The sequence below is a fragment of the Syzygium oleosum genome, unplaced genomic scaffold (genome assembly GCF_021117445.2).
Source record: "Syzygium oleosum isolate NSW1041296 unplaced genomic scaffold, Sole_v2.1 Sole_v2.02, whole genome shotgun sequence".
Classification (NCBI taxonomy): domain Eukaryota; kingdom Viridiplantae; phylum Streptophyta; class Magnoliopsida; order Myrtales; family Myrtaceae; genus Syzygium; species Syzygium oleosum.
Window position 1 is genome coordinate 23,484,239 of NW_026607486.1, and position 20,057 is coordinate 23,504,295.

At 40.4% G+C, this 20,057-nt stretch overlaps 1 protein-coding gene, 1 long non-coding RNA gene and 1 pseudogene across 3 annotated transcripts; 1 reads left to right on the forward strand and 2 right to left on the reverse strand.

Annotated features, from left to right (window-relative positions):
* Nucleotides 1–2,313: 2,313 nt before the first annotated feature.
* Nucleotides 2,314–4,281, forward strand: LOC130137400 (uncharacterized). Of its 2 annotated transcripts, XR_008815839.1 has the most exons (3): nt 2,314–2,862; nt 3,033–3,348; nt 3,461–4,281. It is a non-coding gene; the product is annotated as an uncharacterized LOC130137400 (long non-coding RNA). The 2 variants fall into 2 exon arrangements; XR_008815838.1 differs by having other exon boundaries at nt 2,314–3,348.
* Nucleotides 4,282–6,393: 2,112 nt separating this feature from the next.
* LOC130137348 (hypersensitive-induced reaction 1 protein-like) lies at nt 6,394–7,583 on the reverse strand. The gene is made up of 7 exons (XM_056308154.1): nt 7,486–7,583; nt 7,334–7,423; nt 7,210–7,222; nt 6,958–7,078; nt 6,708–6,799; nt 6,541–6,637; nt 6,394–6,458 (listed from the first exon to the last, which is right to left on the reverse strand). Exons 1-7 carry the CDS (start codon nt 7,581–7,583, stop codon nt 6,394–6,396), a joined length of 576 nt encoding a protein of 191 aa, XP_056164129.1.
* Nucleotides 7,584–10,786: 3,203 nt separating this feature from the next.
* On the reverse strand, nt 10,787–20,039 carry LOC115663039 (alpha-N-acetylglucosaminidase-like; annotated as a pseudogene).
* Nucleotides 20,040–20,057: the final 18 nt, after the last annotated feature.

The following is a 20,057-nucleotide window of genomic DNA, read 5'->3' on the forward strand; positions in this document are numbered from 1 at the left end:
TTTGATAAGGTAAGATACAAAAAATTTTAATTAGTTTAATGTGGGGTTGGCTGGTATGGATCTGTGACAAGAGGGTTTGTGACTGAAAATTGCAAAAATAACCTCAAATAAGGAGCCGTTGCATAATGCAATTCGTGAGCGGCAGTCTCTTTGAGCTAGTGATACACAGGGCAATAAAGGAGAAGCACTTGAGTTGTTGCTATTCATGTAAGATCAAATCAATTCTATGTAAATCAAACCCTAATATTTGCATAAACATCATACCCAAAATCTTAGAGCAAGATGATTTTCACAATATCATAATAGATGAGACGCATACCTTGACCTATGATGATTTCTTGTGAATGAATCAATTGTAGATGAGCCCCAAAGGGGCTTTCAAATCCATTCCACTAAAGTTTGTACATTTTTATGTTTGTCAATTTTTAGTTGTTTGTGGGAATAATTGCCAAACACCCAAAATTTTCCCCAAGGGGCTTTGGGCCCTAAAGGGGCTTTCAAAATACTGAACCAAACGTACCCGTAATTCATTTCCATGTGCAAGAAGAAACCCAGTTGCACTAGGAAAGTGATTTTCCTTTAAGAAAATGGTGTCTGCAGCGGGAATAATCAAAGGCACGTATGATGTGGGAACTGAAGAATTTCCCAATGCGTCCTACGGATTTGTTGATGTCCGAGACGTTGGACAAGCACACATTTAAGCTCTTGAAAATCCTTTAGCTAGTGGCAGATATTGTGTAGTTGGAGGAGCAATGCACCGTCGCGACGCCTCAAAGATCTTGCACCATCTTTATCCCACATTGCACCTCCCAGAAAAGTAAGTTCCCATTTTTGTTCCAGTCCATAGATTAAAAGGTAACTTTTTCTCTTATGAGCAACTCGAGAAGTGGTCTTAAGTCGAGCATATACCCTAACGTTCGCCAATGCTGCATGAATCGTGCATTTTGAACACAGATGTGAAGACGACAAACCTGCTGTGTCGGCTTCATAGGATATCAAGGGAAAAAGTAGAAGGTATGGCGTGAATTTCTCATTTCTTGGAAGTTAGCCTAAGAGACACTGTTGAAAGCCTCAAGGAGAAAGGTTTCCTCTCTTTTTGAGCTTTTCCTTTGGAGGTCGGCCTAAGCGACATCGTTAGGAACCTCAAGGGCGAAGGCTGAGCCTCTCTATCTAAGCTTTTCTCAATCAACGACGACGCTGACCTTGTAGTCGAACTTGAAAGGTTGCTGATAATGTATTCTATTTTTCGTCTAGTTACCGTCATCGGGTCGTGGATGGTGTTGCGTTCACTTGTTGAATAGAGATTTCCATCTCTAAACTTGAAAGATGATGCAACGCTAAATGAATATCCTACGAGTACTGTTGTCTGGCTCAATTTGCGAATATCTGCAGCGGTGTAAGTTCTCCTGAGTTAGGGTGAAGCTATATGTCTAGGAGCAGGCCAATGACCGTGGTGGCGTGGTGATTGTACGAGAATTTTTTTATATTATTCAATAACAATATCGGGATAAATGAGTGTGCTGACATTGAAAGGATTTTATTACAGAGCACGAAAATGAGCCTAAAGAGCCAAAATGTCTTCATATATTCACATAACGGTTGCACAATCAACAACTATTTTATCCCGGATGACTTTTCCATCGATCGGAGCAACCGTCCTGAAGTAGCAACCTACCCTTTCATCCTTATAACTCAGTCGTTGCTTTGTTAATATATATAACAAAGGAGAAGAATTGAAAAAAGAGCAAGAAAAGCTGTCGAGTGTCCATCCACGGATCCACCCGCCCGCAAAAGGCGAGCTTCCATTTTTAATATATATATATATAAGGGAGGAGAGATGGTCTCAAATTGGCTTTTGTTCGAAGTTGACTGTTCAAGGTCTAATGAGCATCTCTCTCTCTCTATTCTCTCCACCGTCCCTATAACAGCACGCGAGGAGGTGGTGGGGGAGGAGCGAACGGGAGAGAGAAGAGAGAAGAGCGCGTGTCGGCCTCTGATAGACCGACCAACCGCGTCGAATGAGATTATCCGAGTGAGTGAGTGACTGGTAATAACACTGGTAACTAATGAGAAAATATTAGGTGGTCTCGGATCGCCAAGTCAGCGTGGTCCCGAACCACTCATGAAGCGTCATGCGAATCCACGTGGCTCCACGTGGAGCCGTGGGGCCGGCTCACCAGCCCCGATTTCCTCCACAAAAAAGTAATTTTCATCCTTTCACCTAGCCTGAATGCTAGCCGGTGCTCTGCTTTTTTCGCATATTCTCTCTTATTCCTAAGTCCTATCCGTCCTTTCGTTTCCTCATCCGAAGGAGGAGAAGAAAAGCAAACAGGTGTCTCCCCCTCTCTGCCCTGCACACAAATTTTGAATTTTTCGCGCTGAGATTTCGCTGGTCCGCCGTTTCTTGCTGCTCCGGCGTTCGTCAAGCGGCCGTCCCCAGCCGTCGCCGACGAAGCACATTAAGGCCACCCCCTGCTCCGACGAAGCAAAGGTCTCCCTCGTCTTCGCTCTCAGCTCCGGCGTTCGTCAAGCTCTCGTTCCTCTGCCCTCGCCGACGAAGCACATTAAGGCCACCCCTGCTCCGACGAAGCAAAGGTCTCCCTCGTCTTCGCTCTCAGCTCCGGCGTTCGTCAAGCGGTCGTTCCTCCGCCCTCGCCGACAATGCACATTAAGGCCACCCCTGCTCCGACGAAGCAAAGGTCTCCCTCTCTTGCGATCCGACGCTCGCTCGCTCGCTCGCTGCTCCAGCGTTCGTCAAGTGGCTGTTCCCCCACCGTCGCCGACGAAGCACATTAAGGCCACCCCTGCTCCGATGAAGCTCCAGTGTATTCAGTCTGCCCACGTTACAAGGAAAATATTCAGGTTCATCTGCTTTGAGAGCAGTTTGCCGCTTTCTACTTTCTTGGCTTATACTCTATCATTTCAAGCAGACTGTATTACCAGTTTTTCCGAATTAGATGTGCAGCTGGTAAATTTATTTTGACAGCAGTTTCCCAGAGTCGACTATATAACTCACTTTTTCATTATTGCAGTTTATTTTCTCCACTGCCATTGATGGTAAGATAAAAGCTTGGCTGTATGATTGCCTTGGATCTAGAGTGGACTATGATCCTCCCGGTTTTGCAAGGGGCAGAAATATTGTTATACCCAACTGTTATTGGTTCTGAACCACAGGATGAAGCACGTTAAGGTCGCCCCTGCTTCGACGCTCACTCCGTCCTTGCTCCGGCGCTCGTTCGAAAAAATCCGGCGCTCGCCGCTCTCTGCTCCATTGCTCTCTTCTCGCCTCCCCATGAAGCTGGAGCTGTCAGCCTCCCCAAAGACTAGATTTTCTCTTCTATCACGGAGGTAAAAGTTCCTGCATTTTTTTTTTTTTTAGTAAAGAGTCGCAAAGATTATTTCAACGGTGAAAGCCCTGTTATTGGTATCTTGAAGTTGCTTCTGAAATTTGAATTGGCAGGTTGAGAAGACGATTGACCACGTTCAGGAAGTGAGCTCGGGATTTTTAAACACTGCACAGAGTATTTTCCAAATTGTTGCAGATGCTCTGAAACCGGGTGTAGATGTTGCGGCTTCATTGTTGCAGAAAGCTGGAGAACTCCCCAGCTCTTTTCGAGGCTTCAAAGAAAGCCCAAGAAGCAATGCAGAGCTCAGGCATTGATGCACAGCCTATCATGAGTGCTGCAAAGGTTTCTCCCTTGCATAAGTTTCACAGTTTGTATGCTTTGTCCCAACCACAGTTTGTAACAACAAATGCGAAATCACGGTTTCAGCAGATCCCATTATACTCTTATGATATGCTAGAATAGGCTGAACATGAACTACTCATTCTTTCTAAAGCCATTGTTATTTGAGATGGGTTCTTAATGCCATCCTAGGTTTTAATTCACTGGTCTGAGTATACCGTTTTGTACTTGCGAGGTCAGCACGTTGTTTTTTCACTTACACGTACTAATCTTACTTTTATTTTTCTTTTTTATCGAAGATGTCTTGATCTGCAGATTAAGAAGGCGCTCGCCTCGGCCTCCGGAGAGCCCCATTGGCATCTTTTCCTCCAGGAGCCCTGCCATCGTGACCTTCGTGCTCGTGAAGGCCAAGCAAGATGAACTGAAGAACACTGATGAGAGGATACAGGGATTGAGGCATAATGTGCAGCAGTCAGATGTCTTTCTTGTTTGTGTATTATTTGATCTTTTATTAGGACTACTTGTCAAGAAAGAATAGATGGTTGGAACTTGTAATTTTGATAGCTTAAATCAAAGGCTCAGCTATTCCCCCCTCTTTCTCTCTATCGTTAAATGCTTTTAACATTCATTTCCATGAAATTGTCATCAATGAAGCGGCGAATCGAAAAGAGAAATGAATGGTTTGTCCTGGTACTTTTGTGGCTTTAATCCCTTGTCATCTTTGTTCCCATTTCCGTGTAGTTTACGAATTGACTAAAAGAGTGCTCCCTCAGTTTTTCTAACCCTGTTTTTCTTTAATTTAGGCAATGGTTTGCCCTGTTTGTATATTTAGTTACAACTTACAAGTAAAAGCGACCGATCTCGACCTACCAATCTTGTGAATGCACGCCAGGCAGAGGAGAATCTGGTACACACTGCCGCGGCTTTCAAACTAATCTTTTGAGGAAAAAAATTTCAACACCTTCCCTCTTCTCAATTAGTGACTTTGCACCTGCAGATCTCTCACACTCTCTCTCTCTCTTCATCGTATGAAAGCTTAAAAATTGCTCAACATGAATCTCTCTTTACCTTCTCCTGTCACTATATCTCCAAATCCAGCCGCCAAACTACTTCAGATAAAAATTAACAGCCAATCAGCAACTCCTATACCAACTGTCATTTCAACTTCCAAACTTGCGGACGAACACCCCAAACAATCTGTTGTGTATTAATATAAAAAAAGAGTACACTTGCTCAACAATTAAGCTTCCCAAACAGCACAGAGAAGCAAACACTCAATTTTCACTGTCTTATATCTGACAGAGAAGCCCCCTCTGAAACAGTAGACTAGAAGTACACGCTTACACACCAAAACCACCTATTTTCGTCAAATTAGGACTTCTTAACACATCATCCTATATACGCAACAAACTGCTCGACAGAAATATAGACACCGTCTTCATTACCATTCCACAATCAAGCTTCCCAAACAGAACAGAAGACAAAAGAATTCTAACAAGCATTAAAAACAACCACCATGCTGCTATCTTCTGCCTCCAGACAAATTATGGTGTGACCGTGCAATGTCTATGCCTTCAAAATCGTTCGATTCTTTCATCCTGGGATGTTGAAAAGAATTTGATGGCCCCTGTACAATTGCTCAACATGAATCTCTCTTTACCTTCTCCTGTCACTATATCTCCAAATCCAGCCGCCAAACTACTTCAGATAAAAATTAACAGCCAATCAGCAACTCCTATACCAACTGTCATTTCAACTTCCAAACTTGCGGACGAACACCCCAAACAATCTGTTGTGTATTAATATAAAAAAAGAGTACACTTGCTCAACAATTAAGCTTCCCAAACAGCACAGAGAAGCAAACACTCAATTTTCACTGTCTTATATCTGACAGAGAAGCCCCCTCTGAAACAGTAGACTAGAAGTACACGCTTACACACCAAAACCACCTATTTTCGTCAAATTAGGACTTCTTAACACATCATCCTATATACGCAACAAACTGCTCGACAGAAATATAGACACCGTCTTCATTACCATTCCACAATCAAGCTTCCCAAACAGAACAGAAGACAAAAGAATTCTAACAAGCATTAAAAACAACCACCATGCTGCTATCTTCTGCCTCCCGACAAATTATGGTGTGACCGTGCAATGTCTATGCCTTCAAAATCGTTCGATTCTTTCATCCTGGGATGTTGAAAAGAATTTGATGGCCCCTGTACAATTGCTCAACATGAATCTCTCTTTACCTTCTCCTGTCACTATATCTCCAAATCCAGCCGCCAAACTACTTCAGATAAAAATTAACAGCCAATCAGCAACTCCTATACCAACTGTCATTTCAACTTCCAAACTTGCGGACGAACACCCCAAACAATCTGTTGTGTATTAATATAAAAAAAGAGTACACTTGCTCAACAATTAAGCTTCCCAAACAGTACAGAGAAGCAAACATTCAATTTTCACTGTCTTATATCTGACAGAGAAGCCCCCTCTGAAACAGTAGACTAGAAGTACACGCTTACACACCAAAACCACCTATTTTCGTCAAATTAGGACTTCTTAACACATCATCCTATATACACAACAAACTGCTCGACAGAAATATAGACACCGTCTTCATTACCATTCCACAATCAAGCTTCCCAAACAGAACAGAAGACAAAAGAATTCTACCATTGGATTGCTAACCATCGTGTATCTACTACATAGCAGCGGACGTGGACACTTCTTGACCATCGTGTCTCTCCACTTCAGCCTTCCTCTTCGCTGCAACCCACAAAAACAAAGCAAATTTTACCATGATGAACAATTATCTAGAATCAATTGGTAATTGTCATTTCAAGCTTACCATTCTTGGCTTCAATCATAGCTTGCTCAAGTCCCTTATCCAAACTTACATCCCAGATTTGGACTTGCAGAATCTCATATCCATTGAGACCCACAGGCTGCAAAATTTAGAGAACTCCAGTTCAGTTTATCTCTCATAATAACATCAAGAAGTCTAGAGTGGACTACCTCTTTCATTTCTTCCATAATAGCTTTGGCAATTTCATCCCTTTGCCCAGAAACTTCGTCCATGTTTCGCACCGCAACCATAGCTCCGATCACTGGAATGATTGAAACACCAGAATCAGGCATGCAATAGTCGTTGCTTACCCAAAGTGTTAGTTGAAGGACTAAAGTATGCTACTTTCGCATGTAAATTGTACAAATTTGTTCCAATACTATATTTATACTGATGTGATGAAATTTATTTGGCACATACCCTTGAGCACATATCCCTGGATCTGACGTCTTGGATTCCTCTGCATGTAAAAGGCCTCATATTGTCTTTCTTGATGGACTCGGTATTGCACATGTGCAATAACATTGACAAAATCATTGTCCTGTGAGAAAAATATCACGTGAGGTCATTACTTATTCAAGCATTTACATGTTAATTGGTAACAAGTGACAGGCTGTCTGTCATCTCACAGAACTGAAACGAGAAAAGGAAAAGACAAAAGATTGAACAAACCTTGGTCTTTGTTCTGCATTTCACAAGCAAGCTCTGCCATTGGAGTGACAGCTTCCCGGCGAGCTGATACCCGCAAATCCATGGTACAAAATGACAGCCCGAGGTTCAAGGGTTCTGTCCAAACCTTCCAAACCTCTTCGTAATAGCTACAGTACGTTCCTCAACTTGGACATAGCAACACATGTTACCCATCTTATATTTATATAAGTGGATCCTGCAGAAAGCATGCAATTGTTAGTTTAACGCAAACCATTTTCTTTTACAGTCAATGCCTACCCGATAAGTAACATTGCCATTTCTTTTATTCCCATGTAATCAACAACTGAAAAGACAAACATGGTCTGCTCTACACCGGGATCCGAAATAGAATTCATTTAAGACCTGGCAAAGGGATTTAACTAAATCAGATCTGTACGTCGAAGACATTATACCCATTAGACCGCTGGGACCACTTTATGAATGCTCGTTTTAAAGAAGCCACCAACCAGCAAATGCTGGCTCTGATTAATAGTTCTACTTTCCTCTGACCTCAGATCGAAGAACCGTAAGTGAAGTGCTAATACTAGGCTCCGAGAGTTTAGCCTTCCTCTGGCAGTCTTTCATCCGATTCTTCAACGGAAAGATTTAGCGACAGCGGTATTAATACAATAGATAGAAAGACTCATTTGCCAGTCAAACTACTCTCTTAGGTATGGGCTCCCCTGATAGTTAGTTCTGAGGAAGGCCTTCAAGTCGAGCTTCTAAGTTTCCCCCTTAAAGAAAGTCCAGATCGGTTGGTGCTGTCTTCCTACTATAATTCTTCTTATCTGATAGATAGATCACGGATGGGTACAGCCTTCTAAGCTACAAAATAAAGAATGTCGTATACAAACTCAAGTCAACTCCCCTGGTTATAATTCTTCCCTGGCCCCACTATTCCCTTTCTCTATTTTAGAACGGAGAGCGGGCAAGGCCTCCAAGCTTTGAAGCTATGGAACAATCGAATCCTTAACAGGAATGCCGGAGCCTTCATTTGAACAATTATGCTAATGTGAAGACTCTTCATTTTCTTTTCCTTGACAAATGGCCTTATTATCCATTCAGTAGTTATACATCTTTCGGGATAACTTAGCCGATGCAACTATTGTGTATCTGCTACCCCCAGATGCCTAAAATCTTTCTTACACACCTTGATTGAATCTTGTTCAATCTGTGACCATTCCGAATGAATGAGTTTTCCACTCGAAAAGGTGGTCCGCAAGAGAGAAAGTCGGAACTCGCTCTTGAGCAAGAACCTAGAGTTCCACTCAAAATCCTAATTAGAATGCCCCCTCAGGAGTTCAATGTGGATTATTAGATTAAAGATTAGGGATTCGAACTTACTTGAAGGCGATCGAGAGCGAGGGCCAGAGGTGTGGCCGTGGGGGAGTTGACGGTCAAGGCCGGAGAGACGGAGACGAGGCCGGAGAGATGGAGACGGAGTCCAGGCCGTGCGTCGAGGCCGGAGAGACGGCGACGGAGTCGAGGCTGTGAGTCGCCGGAGAGTCAGAGAGGAGAGTGAGAGCGAGAGAGAGTCGGAGAGGAGAGTGAGAGCAAGAGAGAGCGAGAGTCGGAGAGGAGAATGAGAGAGTGAGAGTGACAGAGCGAGAGTCGGAGAGGAGACATTTTCACAATAGATAATTCCAAACTATCAAATTTTTAGACAAATATGATCATCTTTCGAACGAAAATATTCTAGTACGTAAAACATTTTCTAAAAAAGTTTGAGATGTCTTTTGTTTAAATTGATAATTTATTTAGCGGATGTTGCTAATAACCCTTTCTCATGAAACAAAAATCACTGTCTTCTTATATTATGAGTTTGGAATTTTATAGATGACTTGAGAGGCACTAAATTAACATATGATTAGCGCACATCATTTTCACAACAGTATATATTATGAAACTCACTTCACTTATTTCATGTCAAAAAATTAATAATCCAGGCGCCTTATCATGTTTAGATACATAATATATTTACAGTTATGTATTTTTTTTGTTTGCACTGATAGTGTTTACGTGAACCCAAATATGCTAATTCTATATCGACATCAAGTTGGATTATCACATAGCGCAATGAAGTAGTATACTGTCGAGTTAACGAATGTCATATACATAAAAAAAATATTCCACGATCTTGAACTTGCCTGATCGCCCTTGTATTGCTTTCATCAAAATTATTTGCAGGTCAGGCGGTCTTGGTAGGAGATGAAATCTGGATAGCTCGTCATAAATATCATGATTCTGAATATGTTCTTGATTTAATAGTAGAGAGAAAGAAGGTTGAGGATTTGCGTTCTTCCATCAGAGATAATCGCTATAAGGATCAGAAATTCAAGGTACTAGTACCTACAGTCACAGTTATTTAAATCATCAAGTAACTGTGTAAATCCTTGTGTAAATCACCTGCAGAGTTTGTCATTTCTTATTTTGTTTTGATGGTCTTTTACAAAATTTTACCCTATGCAGCCTGAAGTTAGACCTCGTATTTCTTTTTTTATCTTGATTTGGTGTCTTAGCAGTGCAGGCAAAGCATTCTTTCATGTTTTGACATGTAGAGGTAGTTAGGACAAAAAGATGCTGTCTGTTACTGGATCCATAGGAGAAAAACTTTTGCTATTGATATTAGTAATTTAGTATCAATAGTTTGTAACAACTATAAAGAATTTTTCACCAAAGTTGATCAGCTAATGTGATTAAAATAAGCAGGAGAGCAAAGCTTAGTAAGAGAACTTATGGTTCCCGCAGAATTTACTTGATATCCAGTATAGGTGTGACCTATCATGTTTTTGTTCTGTTGGAGTAAACTGATGAAATCCTAACTTCAGAATCAGATGAGAATCCCATTAGCGTGCACTGTGTAATAGCTTTTTGATGCGATCATCGATGGTTAAGCTGACACTGGGTATTACAAATGTTTTAGAGGTGTGGGCTTAAGAAGCTGATTTACCTCGTGGAAGGTGATCCAAATCAGCGTGAAGCTTCCGAAAGCATCAAGACAGCGTAAGTATCTCGTCCGAGGTACCATATCTTGATTCTTTCTAGCCATTCTGTATTTGATTAATGAAATTATGGAATGTTAAAACAATGAAGGCTATCATCATTAAGCTGGCTACGGGGAGAGGGAGAGAGGGAGGGAGGGAGGGACAGAGACGGAAGGAGGAGGGGACTCGGTGGGTAGAGACTAGAAAGTGGGAAGAAGAGAAGAGAATGCTTGATGAAGAAGACAAGGATAGACTAAGGAATGTTGCTTAGTCTCTCAGATCTTAACACAGTCAGGAGGCAAATTGGCAGAATACAGGGCTGTATTGTTATGTTGGTGGCTATGCTTAACTGCGAAGATTCGATTGCCTCAAATGATGCACACAAATTGTTAAATGCTCTGTCCAGCAATACACAGAATGCACTTCATATGGCTGAAGCTGAATATTTCAAGCCACTCGTGCAGTTCCCGAAAGAAGGTATTGTCTCCATCAAGTTTCCTTTCTACATATTTTGAGTGGTTGCAAAATCTCGAATTATTGCAGTAGCAGCCGAGCCTGTCTTAACTTTCACGGTAAGATAAGTGAACTTTCTAGGAGTCACTGGGAGTCATTGCTAATGCTTTGGCGCTTTCAAGCCATGTCCCAAGAAGAAAATTATCATCACACGCAAGCAGCAAATCGATATCCTTTATAAGTTGGAGAAATTTTTTGCTGTGAAAATGCAGAGCTTTAGCATCCTTCTGCTGAAAAGCAGTCACAGCATCCACATATACCTTATTTGCTAGCTTTGATAGTACTTGCCGTGTTAAGTCGACCAAGTCATACCTGTTAACATGGTACACTCCATGAGAAAATCATTCTAACCTAGTTTATGGAAGAAGAATGACCAATAATTGTTTCGGCAATGATTAATTGAATCATGATAAGCATTAAATCATTAAGTGTGAAAATTAATTTACCACAATGGACACAAAGAAAGGTAGAAACATTAGATTAGAAGACTCATAGTGGACTTGCCCGTCAATCATATGATTCCCATTAAAACAACTGAGAATAAGATAAATGAACTTTCTAAATTAGCATGACCCTGCTAAAAGCAAAAATCAAATCCAATCAGCTCTGCCTTTCTTTTTTAAGCTCAAAGACATATATTTGCAATGAAGTTCTTCATGTTAAATCTACCTAGTAAAAAGGCAATCGTGATTTCCTGGGTACTTCCGCTGGGTCATCCACTCTTTTAATGTAGAAAGGTGAGAAAATTTTAAAAAGCAAAGCTTAACAAGGTCTGAGATTCTACCTAAATGGTAGACTTTCCTTGAGATGATTCCCAGCGTCAAGGAAAAGCTCCAAAGCATCAACCACGTAATGAGTAGAATACCACAAATGTGCCTGAGGAAAGTCAGAGCCCATCACTTGAAACAAAAATCTTCTAGCAGGGGGCAGATTAATGGGCAATAGCATTTTCTCTTGCTTTCCAAAGCTAGATGCCGAGATTGTTGATGGATCCCAGTCCGGAAACTTGACTATGAAATCTGTATTATGGTCCTGAAGGAAAGAAACAGTGGTTTTTGCCAGAAATTGATCTTAGAGACAAAAATGCTCATTAATCTGTAAAAAATGCTGCTAGGCAATACAAAAAACCATGTCAAAATCATAAAGTAGGAAACATCAGAAGCCCTAGTTGCAGATAAAAGCTCACATCAGAAGATGCTAGTGCAACCCAGTTCAGTTTCAAAGTGACCAATCATATTCATCTTTGAGTAGCCACTCAAAGAGCATCTTGTGCATTGCAAGGAACATTCAGAAAAGCATAAGACTTTCTTTATAGCTAGCATACATCAGATACATCATATCTTTGACGTTGAGAAATATTGTCAAACAAATTTCTTGACTATCCTCTTCTAGGAAGTAAAACAAAATAATATGCAGCCCGAGTGATGAAGCATTTCAAAAGCAAAATCTCGAAAACCGAAGAAGGCAAATACTGTACATGATGATTGATAGAAGTTTTAGGAGACATACAGCAATTCCATCTGTACAATTGTAGATAGTGTGATAAAGTATTTCCCAAGCTGCCTCAACTTGATGGACCGTCTTACCATAGCGTCTTCGAGAGTAAGCCTTCAGCCACTCCTGAAAAAGAAATGAAGTCAGAGTTGGCACATAGCCAAGCTATCCAACTTCTCAGGCCTCTAGGCACTCGGCCCGCATAGCCTTGCAATCGATCCTAAAAGCTCTTCTAAGGAAGACAAAAATCAAAATTTCCATCCTTCTTCAGATGAGTATCTTCTGGCAGACATGTCAGCATGAAAAGCATAAGTTGGAGGCAACCAAAAAACAAGGCGTTTGCAGAAGACTTCCTTTCTTGAGGTAATAAGTTTAGCAACTAAAGACACTATTATAGAAAGTAGAAGATGTGGAGATGTTCCTTCTTTCAAGAAAAAGACGATATGTCATTCTACTTCAGAAAACAAACAAGAAGCAAAGATAGAAAGCCATAGTTACCACAACAAGAATTTTTTCACTCTGAAATGCCATTTCCGACATCAACTCATAAACAACGGGATTTTGTTCAATGCCCTCCATACACATGCCAACACCTACCTGGAAGGAATAGATTATAAGTGAGTCTGCTTTAGGAAGAATGAAGTTGTCATCAGAGCAATAACATTTCAAGTAGCTGATATTATTAGTTTATATATAGCTTCTCCTTCAAGCATCTACATACATACATACATATGTACGTACGTATGTATATATGAAAGTTGAACACCACATAGGAGGCAAATACTGGTATGACATACCATAGTTGAATTATCACTGATGCGAGCGTCAACTGGGCCTGATGATATGGCATCCAATACGCCATACATTTCAATATTTCCACCAAAATTACGTAAAAGACACCTGATACACATCAACGATTGAGGATCTGAATTGATAATTGTTACTCAATTTTCAGAAGAGAAGGAAAAAGTCATGGATAAGTGGTAAGTTTCCTATCCAGTCTTGAATGCTCAAGCAGAAGTTTACCAGACATATGGATTAATTAACTATGAGAGCTAATTACCAGACATAAGGAGTACCATAGAACTGAGCAGAAGTTTCCCATATTGGTTTGACATCAGCAAATAGGTCAAGAACTATAATTTTACCAACTGGAACAGAATGCAGAAGTGCCTGCACATATCACAAATTTCATTGTTATCATATCAGTCGCTACCTGTGTGCAGCGAAAGCACAGCGAGCAAGACTGACAGAATTCGAGCACCAAAAGGTTAACGAATATTCAGGTTCAATTCCGATTTATCCAATGCTGAACCAAACCCAACTTACAACGGTAAATGTTGATCAATTGGACATCACATACTTTGAAGAATTCCGGCTGCTTCTGTATTTCCCAGAACATGGTCTTTTATTCACATGTCATCTAAGTGTAGGTAACTGTCTTTCATGGCAGTGTAGACACTAGGTGCTTGAAGCGTTTTAAAATTAACATTTCACTCCTAAAATCAAGCAAAAAAGGATACTTTCTCAAATAATTATTTAGAAAGGCACATTCACACGTTCATTATTGTACCAAGGGCATTACATTGTAGACTAAGTATCCAGATAAACCAATCCCCAAAAATTTCATTATGTATGAAAAAAAAAAGAGAGATGTTTATGAGATGACCCAAACTCTTTGGCTTCATTTAGCAACAGATCTATGAAGTAACTAATCAATCATACATTTCCTTCAACAGCCATTTCTGTTAACAACCAAGCAAAGCTAAAAGGACTAACTTTATGTTTTCACACACATTGTCTTGACAAACAAAGCCAACACAAATAGAACACAACTCCGCAAATGTTATAGGGCACTGCATCAGCTATTCTTTCTTTCTTTTTACTGATTATTATTAGGCAACAAAGAAATAGTAGATAAGATTCAACATAAACATATATCCAGGAAGAATATTAAAATAAGTACACAAACACTATTGATCATAATAGAGCACAAGGTCAATGCTCATGCGCTTACAGTTGTTCCATTTACCAATAAGACTAATCTAGTCATGCAGTCTGAAAGTAGAGGAAACACATGATGTACTTCAGGGACAAACATACCTTCTTTTGAGGTGGTTTCCAAAAGGCAGAGTCTGAATAAAAGAGCCAACCCTGCACACATTAGAATTTCAGTATAGTACCACATGAATATTAGAGTCTCAGAAAAGTTTGTTTACATATAACAAGATTAGACCTAAAGAAGAACTTGTAAAAGAACCGAAGCTTGCAAGAAAAAGACATGCAATCAGAGGTCTTGGAGAGTTTTAAAGTTCATTTGACCCAAGTGAATGCCTTTTCAAAATTTGGAGTTTACCTCTGTCGTCGACTGTAAATTATCTCTATTTGTTTCATGGTGCCACAGGAAATAATCATCAGTTTTGGCAAAAATTTATGTACATCTTAAGAATTTGTCCTGAGAGAACCATCAGTCAAACCAATAATAGCTTAGCTATGTTAACATCACTTTCAAGGGAAAGTGCAATTGGACATCTAAATACCGAAGGATGGATCAGGTGAGAGATTGAGGACCATACTTGCATTAACCACACTGCTCTTTGTCTCCCTGTGACATAGCTCTATAGACTGCAGCACCAAGCATTGAGATGTATGTTGGATCATTTGAAGGCGGGGAGTTCTCATTAAATGTATCACTACATAAAGAACAATGCAATGTTACCAGACACCTTCCGGAAAAAAGAATATTTTCAATAGAAACTACAGGGTATCCACTGCTGCATGTTTCCAAAGCATCCTCATGTGAATATCGGAGGTTCTAATAAACAATCATCACCAGAATGCACCTAGCAGACAGCATATTATGCCATTAAGAAGTCAATCTAAAGCCTGTCATCATAGTCAGTGCTACAAGCCTAAGATACTATACATCCTCAGCATTACTCAAGTATCCTAGACTCATCCAAACAAGGCACAACAGGGAAAAGAAAGAAAGAAAAGTTGCATTTTTATGTACCTATGCAACTAGAAATGGGAACAAATTCACTTTGACAACGTACACAAATACTTCTTTTTTTTATTTTTTATTTTTTTGATAACCCAGGGAACCCCCGCACGGCCGACAGCCGGGGAGTAAACCCTGGGGGCGACACGTGCTAGCCACCACACACGTGCCACCGGTTAAGTCACCCTGTGGCGCCCGGGATTCGAACACTCAACCTTTTGCGAGAGGAAGAGTGCGCGCTCCAGCAGCGCCACCCAGGCGGGTGGTAAATGTTCAATAAAAGCCAAAGGTGAGACATTACCAGTTATAGATGTCTGTCACATCCCCATACTCTGTGGTGAAAAATAATAGAGGTCAGAACACCACATGCATCTTTGGCGAGAAATTACTAATGCAGACTAGACTGGATATAGTCATGAACAACACAATGATCCGGCATGCCAGTGAAATTGTTGAAAAGATATCAGATTCGTCAAGTGGTTCCCCTCTTTAAAGCAAAACTCAACAGTTGACACAACATAATCTAACTAAAAAGCCCAAGATACAGAGAAAGAGTTCCTCTTTAAGGAATGCATCACCTAGACACAGAAGAGAAACTGCAAAATTAGTTTCTTTTAAAGAAAATTTTATAGACAAAATACATTGAAAGGTAAAATGAGCCACACTTAATTTTATAAAACAACATACTTCCCCTACACATTCGTCTAGCATGAGAAACGATATGAAATGCTTAAATCAAGATTGAGTAGTCAAATCAGCTGACAATAAACTAAAAAGAGTGAATATAGCCCTGGCTGAAAAACTTTTTGCAATGAAGAATCCGAGAATATAAAAAAATAAACATAAGTACAGGTGACCAGTTCCCTATGTCTCTATTTCACACCCTATACTAAGGGATGGGCTTTATGGCTTACTATGTAATCCCCCAGCCTCCATGTGTAATTCTATGCAATCAGAGGCACAAAGTAGCCATTACTTGTAAAATGTTTCCAAGTTGTCACCACAATATGATCATCAGAGTATAGGATGAGAAACAACACATAAAAATTGCACGAGGCTAATGCTGCAAACAAAAACAAGAACTTTCGAACTGCACCTTTGATTTGTCTGCTGACAAAAGCCTCCCCAATTTCAACAAATAAAGGATCAAAAGGATCAAGAAGGTAGGTACAGCACCACTTTGGATTACCATCAACAGTATTCCTATATAAGCAAAACTATAATAAGCAAAAGGCCTGTTAACATGTGCAGATGCAAGCGCAAGGTTTGTTGTTTCTTCAAGATAGTTTAAATTGGCAAAAAAAAAAAATTCAAAAATGCCATATGTAGCATCTTCACAAAAACTATATCTAAATGAAGAACTTACCTAGCCCAAGTGGGAAGCCAAAAGGGACGCATGGGAGGACCATAATACAGCGAAAAGGTCACCAAACTCAGTAATTGAGAAATGACAAACAGAAAAATAGACATACCAGTCCCCAAGTCTAGTTATATTAGCTGAAGGATGTATCTTCTTCAATGCTTCCGGAACATTCCCAGAGAAGGATGGAAGAACTGAAAGAACACCAATACATATCATGAGTCTCATGACCAGCATGACCAGCATGATCAGACAGACAGACAATAGACATTAACTAAAAGTCCCTTTGCAGGCAATTTTCGGTCTTTTCCCTGCTCCAACTCTATCATAGATAATCCCACTGAGAGGATACCTGAATTATCAGGAATCCTAAACTGAAAAGAATTCTTCCATACCTGGAACCATGCCTAGCTCTGACATCCGAGACAATATCTGTTTCTGCAAGTTTAGCTGTTGATCCAACCAGTTCTGTGATAATGGGCCACCCCACCTATGAAGAAATAACTATTACACCTTAGAAGCCAAATGCTTGTGATAACGAAAAAAAGCCTTCAAAGTTAGAACAAAATGCATTATATTGCACATCAAGGCGGAGCAATGAGTTAGCTAGCAGAATCATAGTATTAAACGTAGTCTAAAGCACCATTTAATATAAAATACTCCTAAATTTATTCAACTAGCTACCCTATTCTTTTCCATTATCATCATCCAAGAAAGAGAGAAGATCCAGAAATTACAACTCCTCTACCTACCCATGCAAGTTTCCCATGCGAGCCCATGCAAGAAACGCAGGTCCACCAAAAAAGTCATTTAGTTCATCCTTGCTGATATTGAAATCCTACAAAAAAGAGGACAAATCAGCAAGATAAGTGGTCAGGCATGGCTATAACTGGACAAAAGCTGAAACAAACAACTTACTAAACCTCAGATCGCAATTGCAAACACGAAAGGTTAATTAATTGAAGATCCAGACTATTGCACCAACTCAATTACATATTCATAAGTCAATACCTCAAATATGTATTGGAAATTGGGTATAAACAGGCATCTGCTAAATTTCAAATATGCACTCCTCAAGCAACAGCAACAAACAAACAAATTACATCAGTTTGCCATAAAGAAACAGGAGAAACATTTCAAGACCATCTTATGGAAACTTATTTTATTATTTTCTTTTTGGATGATGAATGTCAGATAGGTAATGGAAATAGTCATCAGATCACTCGATCATGTGTTGGTAAATTCATCTATTTATTTATCAATCAGTATGAGTCCTCACGGCAAAATCAACAGTAAGAACTGCTTTTCATTGGTCACCAATTTCATACAGGATCATTTGAAATGTTACCATGAAAACTTTTTGGCCAAATGGCTTCTTGTCCAGTAAAGGCCAATGGTAGGTTAACTCCTTGCAAAGCCATCCAGTCTATCTCTTTTTCCCATCTACTCCAATTCCACCAGACATAAGAATCTACGTTGAATAATGCGACATCAAGTCATTAGCTCCTTGAAGCAGAAAAACTATCAAAAACTTTTTTGCTTCACTTATCTCAAAAATAACGAACTAGCTACTAGACTTGCCATTAGTAATACCATCAAAGCCTCGATGTCCCATGGTGAAGAATACTTACAACTTGATGTAACAACATTTTGGTAATAGTTCCATGGGACGGGTCGCTGAATCATCACACCCTTGTGCGTCAGCCTAGGCATGGATCCTGTCTTAGGAACAGAAGCTACCTGTATGCCACCAGTCTTGTCCCCAGGAAACATGAGCATCACACCAATACTTCAAGTACCAATGGAAGCCAGATGCTAATTCAACTGCCGTGGTACCTTTAATCCTGCAGTGCAATAGACAAATAAAAAGAGCTTCAACAATGCACAACTCACAAACTAACAACAAGGCACGATGCTCCACTTGACAAGAACAATAACTACATACATTATCTCAGGCCCATCATTCTCCTCGTAATTTTCAATCAAAAAGCAGTTCGTTCCACCACAAACATCCTGATAGGCAAAGCTGAAAGAAAGTGAGCACAAACCACTGACAGTTACACTCATGTGACTCTCATGTGTCAGGAAGACAATGAGTAAAAAAGTTTGCAAAGGGACAGTTTCTTAACCTGATCATTTGCTATGTCATTCAGGTTAGGGGTGAGCGGTTCCCGGTCCGGTTCCAATGGAACCGACCACGTACTTTTAAATTAGGTTTTCTATTTTAAATAAATAAATGTATTTATTTTTCTATTTTCAAATGGAACCAATCACGTTTCAATGGAACCAATTCCATTTTCCAATTGAACCAATGGAACCAATCCTTAAAAAAATTGGTAAAGGCAAGAGGGATAGATTAGGCTTTCTTTGTTTCTTCAAAAAATTTAAAAAGTAAATATATATATTTATCGGTCCGGTCCGGTTCTCACCCTAGAACCGGGAACCGGACCGCCCGGAAACCGGTTCACTTTTAGGAACCGGGAACCGGACCGATACTCTCGAGAACCGGACCAAACCGGCCGGTTCGGTCCGGTCCGGACCGGTTTCGGTTCGGGCGGTCCATCATGCTCACCCCTAATTCAGGTGAGCACAAATCATGCATCTTCACTGTTCAACTAATTGTTACTGCTAATAGATAGCTTATGAAAGCAATTACAGGCTACAGAAGCTACAGAAATATTCTTAAGCTGAAAAATCTAAAGACAGTTCATTGCCAACATCGTAAGTCGATTTTATGGAGACCATCAATACACTAGAGTGAATTGTGCTCCGAGGCAAACGTGGGAATTTTGACGCCATCACTGAAGGGAACAAATTCACTTCATCAACACATCATAAAACGCCCTATTGTCAAGACACCATAAATTGGGTCCGGCTAACTTACTATTTTCTTAAAGCTATTACTTCCGCTGAATTGGAAATGAGAAAAGTGCTTTGTAAGGGTCACCAAAAGACTGAACTTTTTCACATTTCCTCAGTTCATTAGCTGTGGCTTGACAGTAACTCAAGAGAGTACAGGCTCAGCTTCTACTTCGTTCCTGAGGACGTGAAGCAATAAATTGGATAAGCATCGTGCGTAATGAAAAAGATGAGACCTTGGGTACGATCTTGAATTGGAAGCTCCGTGAATGGAAAGGAAGCAATCTCTTAAGAACGCCTTCGGCCGCCGTTTCTTGAACCGATGGGGATGCCCTTTTGGACTCCAGTCGGGCGAGCAGAGAGTCAAGGACATCCGGCGACGACGCTGATGAAGTTGTTGTTATCACACTGAGGAGCAATATCAGCGCCGAAATCTTCATGTTGGAGTCGGACATGGTTAAAGAACAGAAACGAATTGGGTTTCTCAAGTGTTTCTGTATAGAGAGAGAACTGTTCTGACAAGAAAGAGAGGACAGAGCATCATCGGATCATCACCATCCGGTCGTCCTCTGAGAAGGGAGTTTGACTGGAGATTCCCCGTTGTCTGTTCTTATTTCTT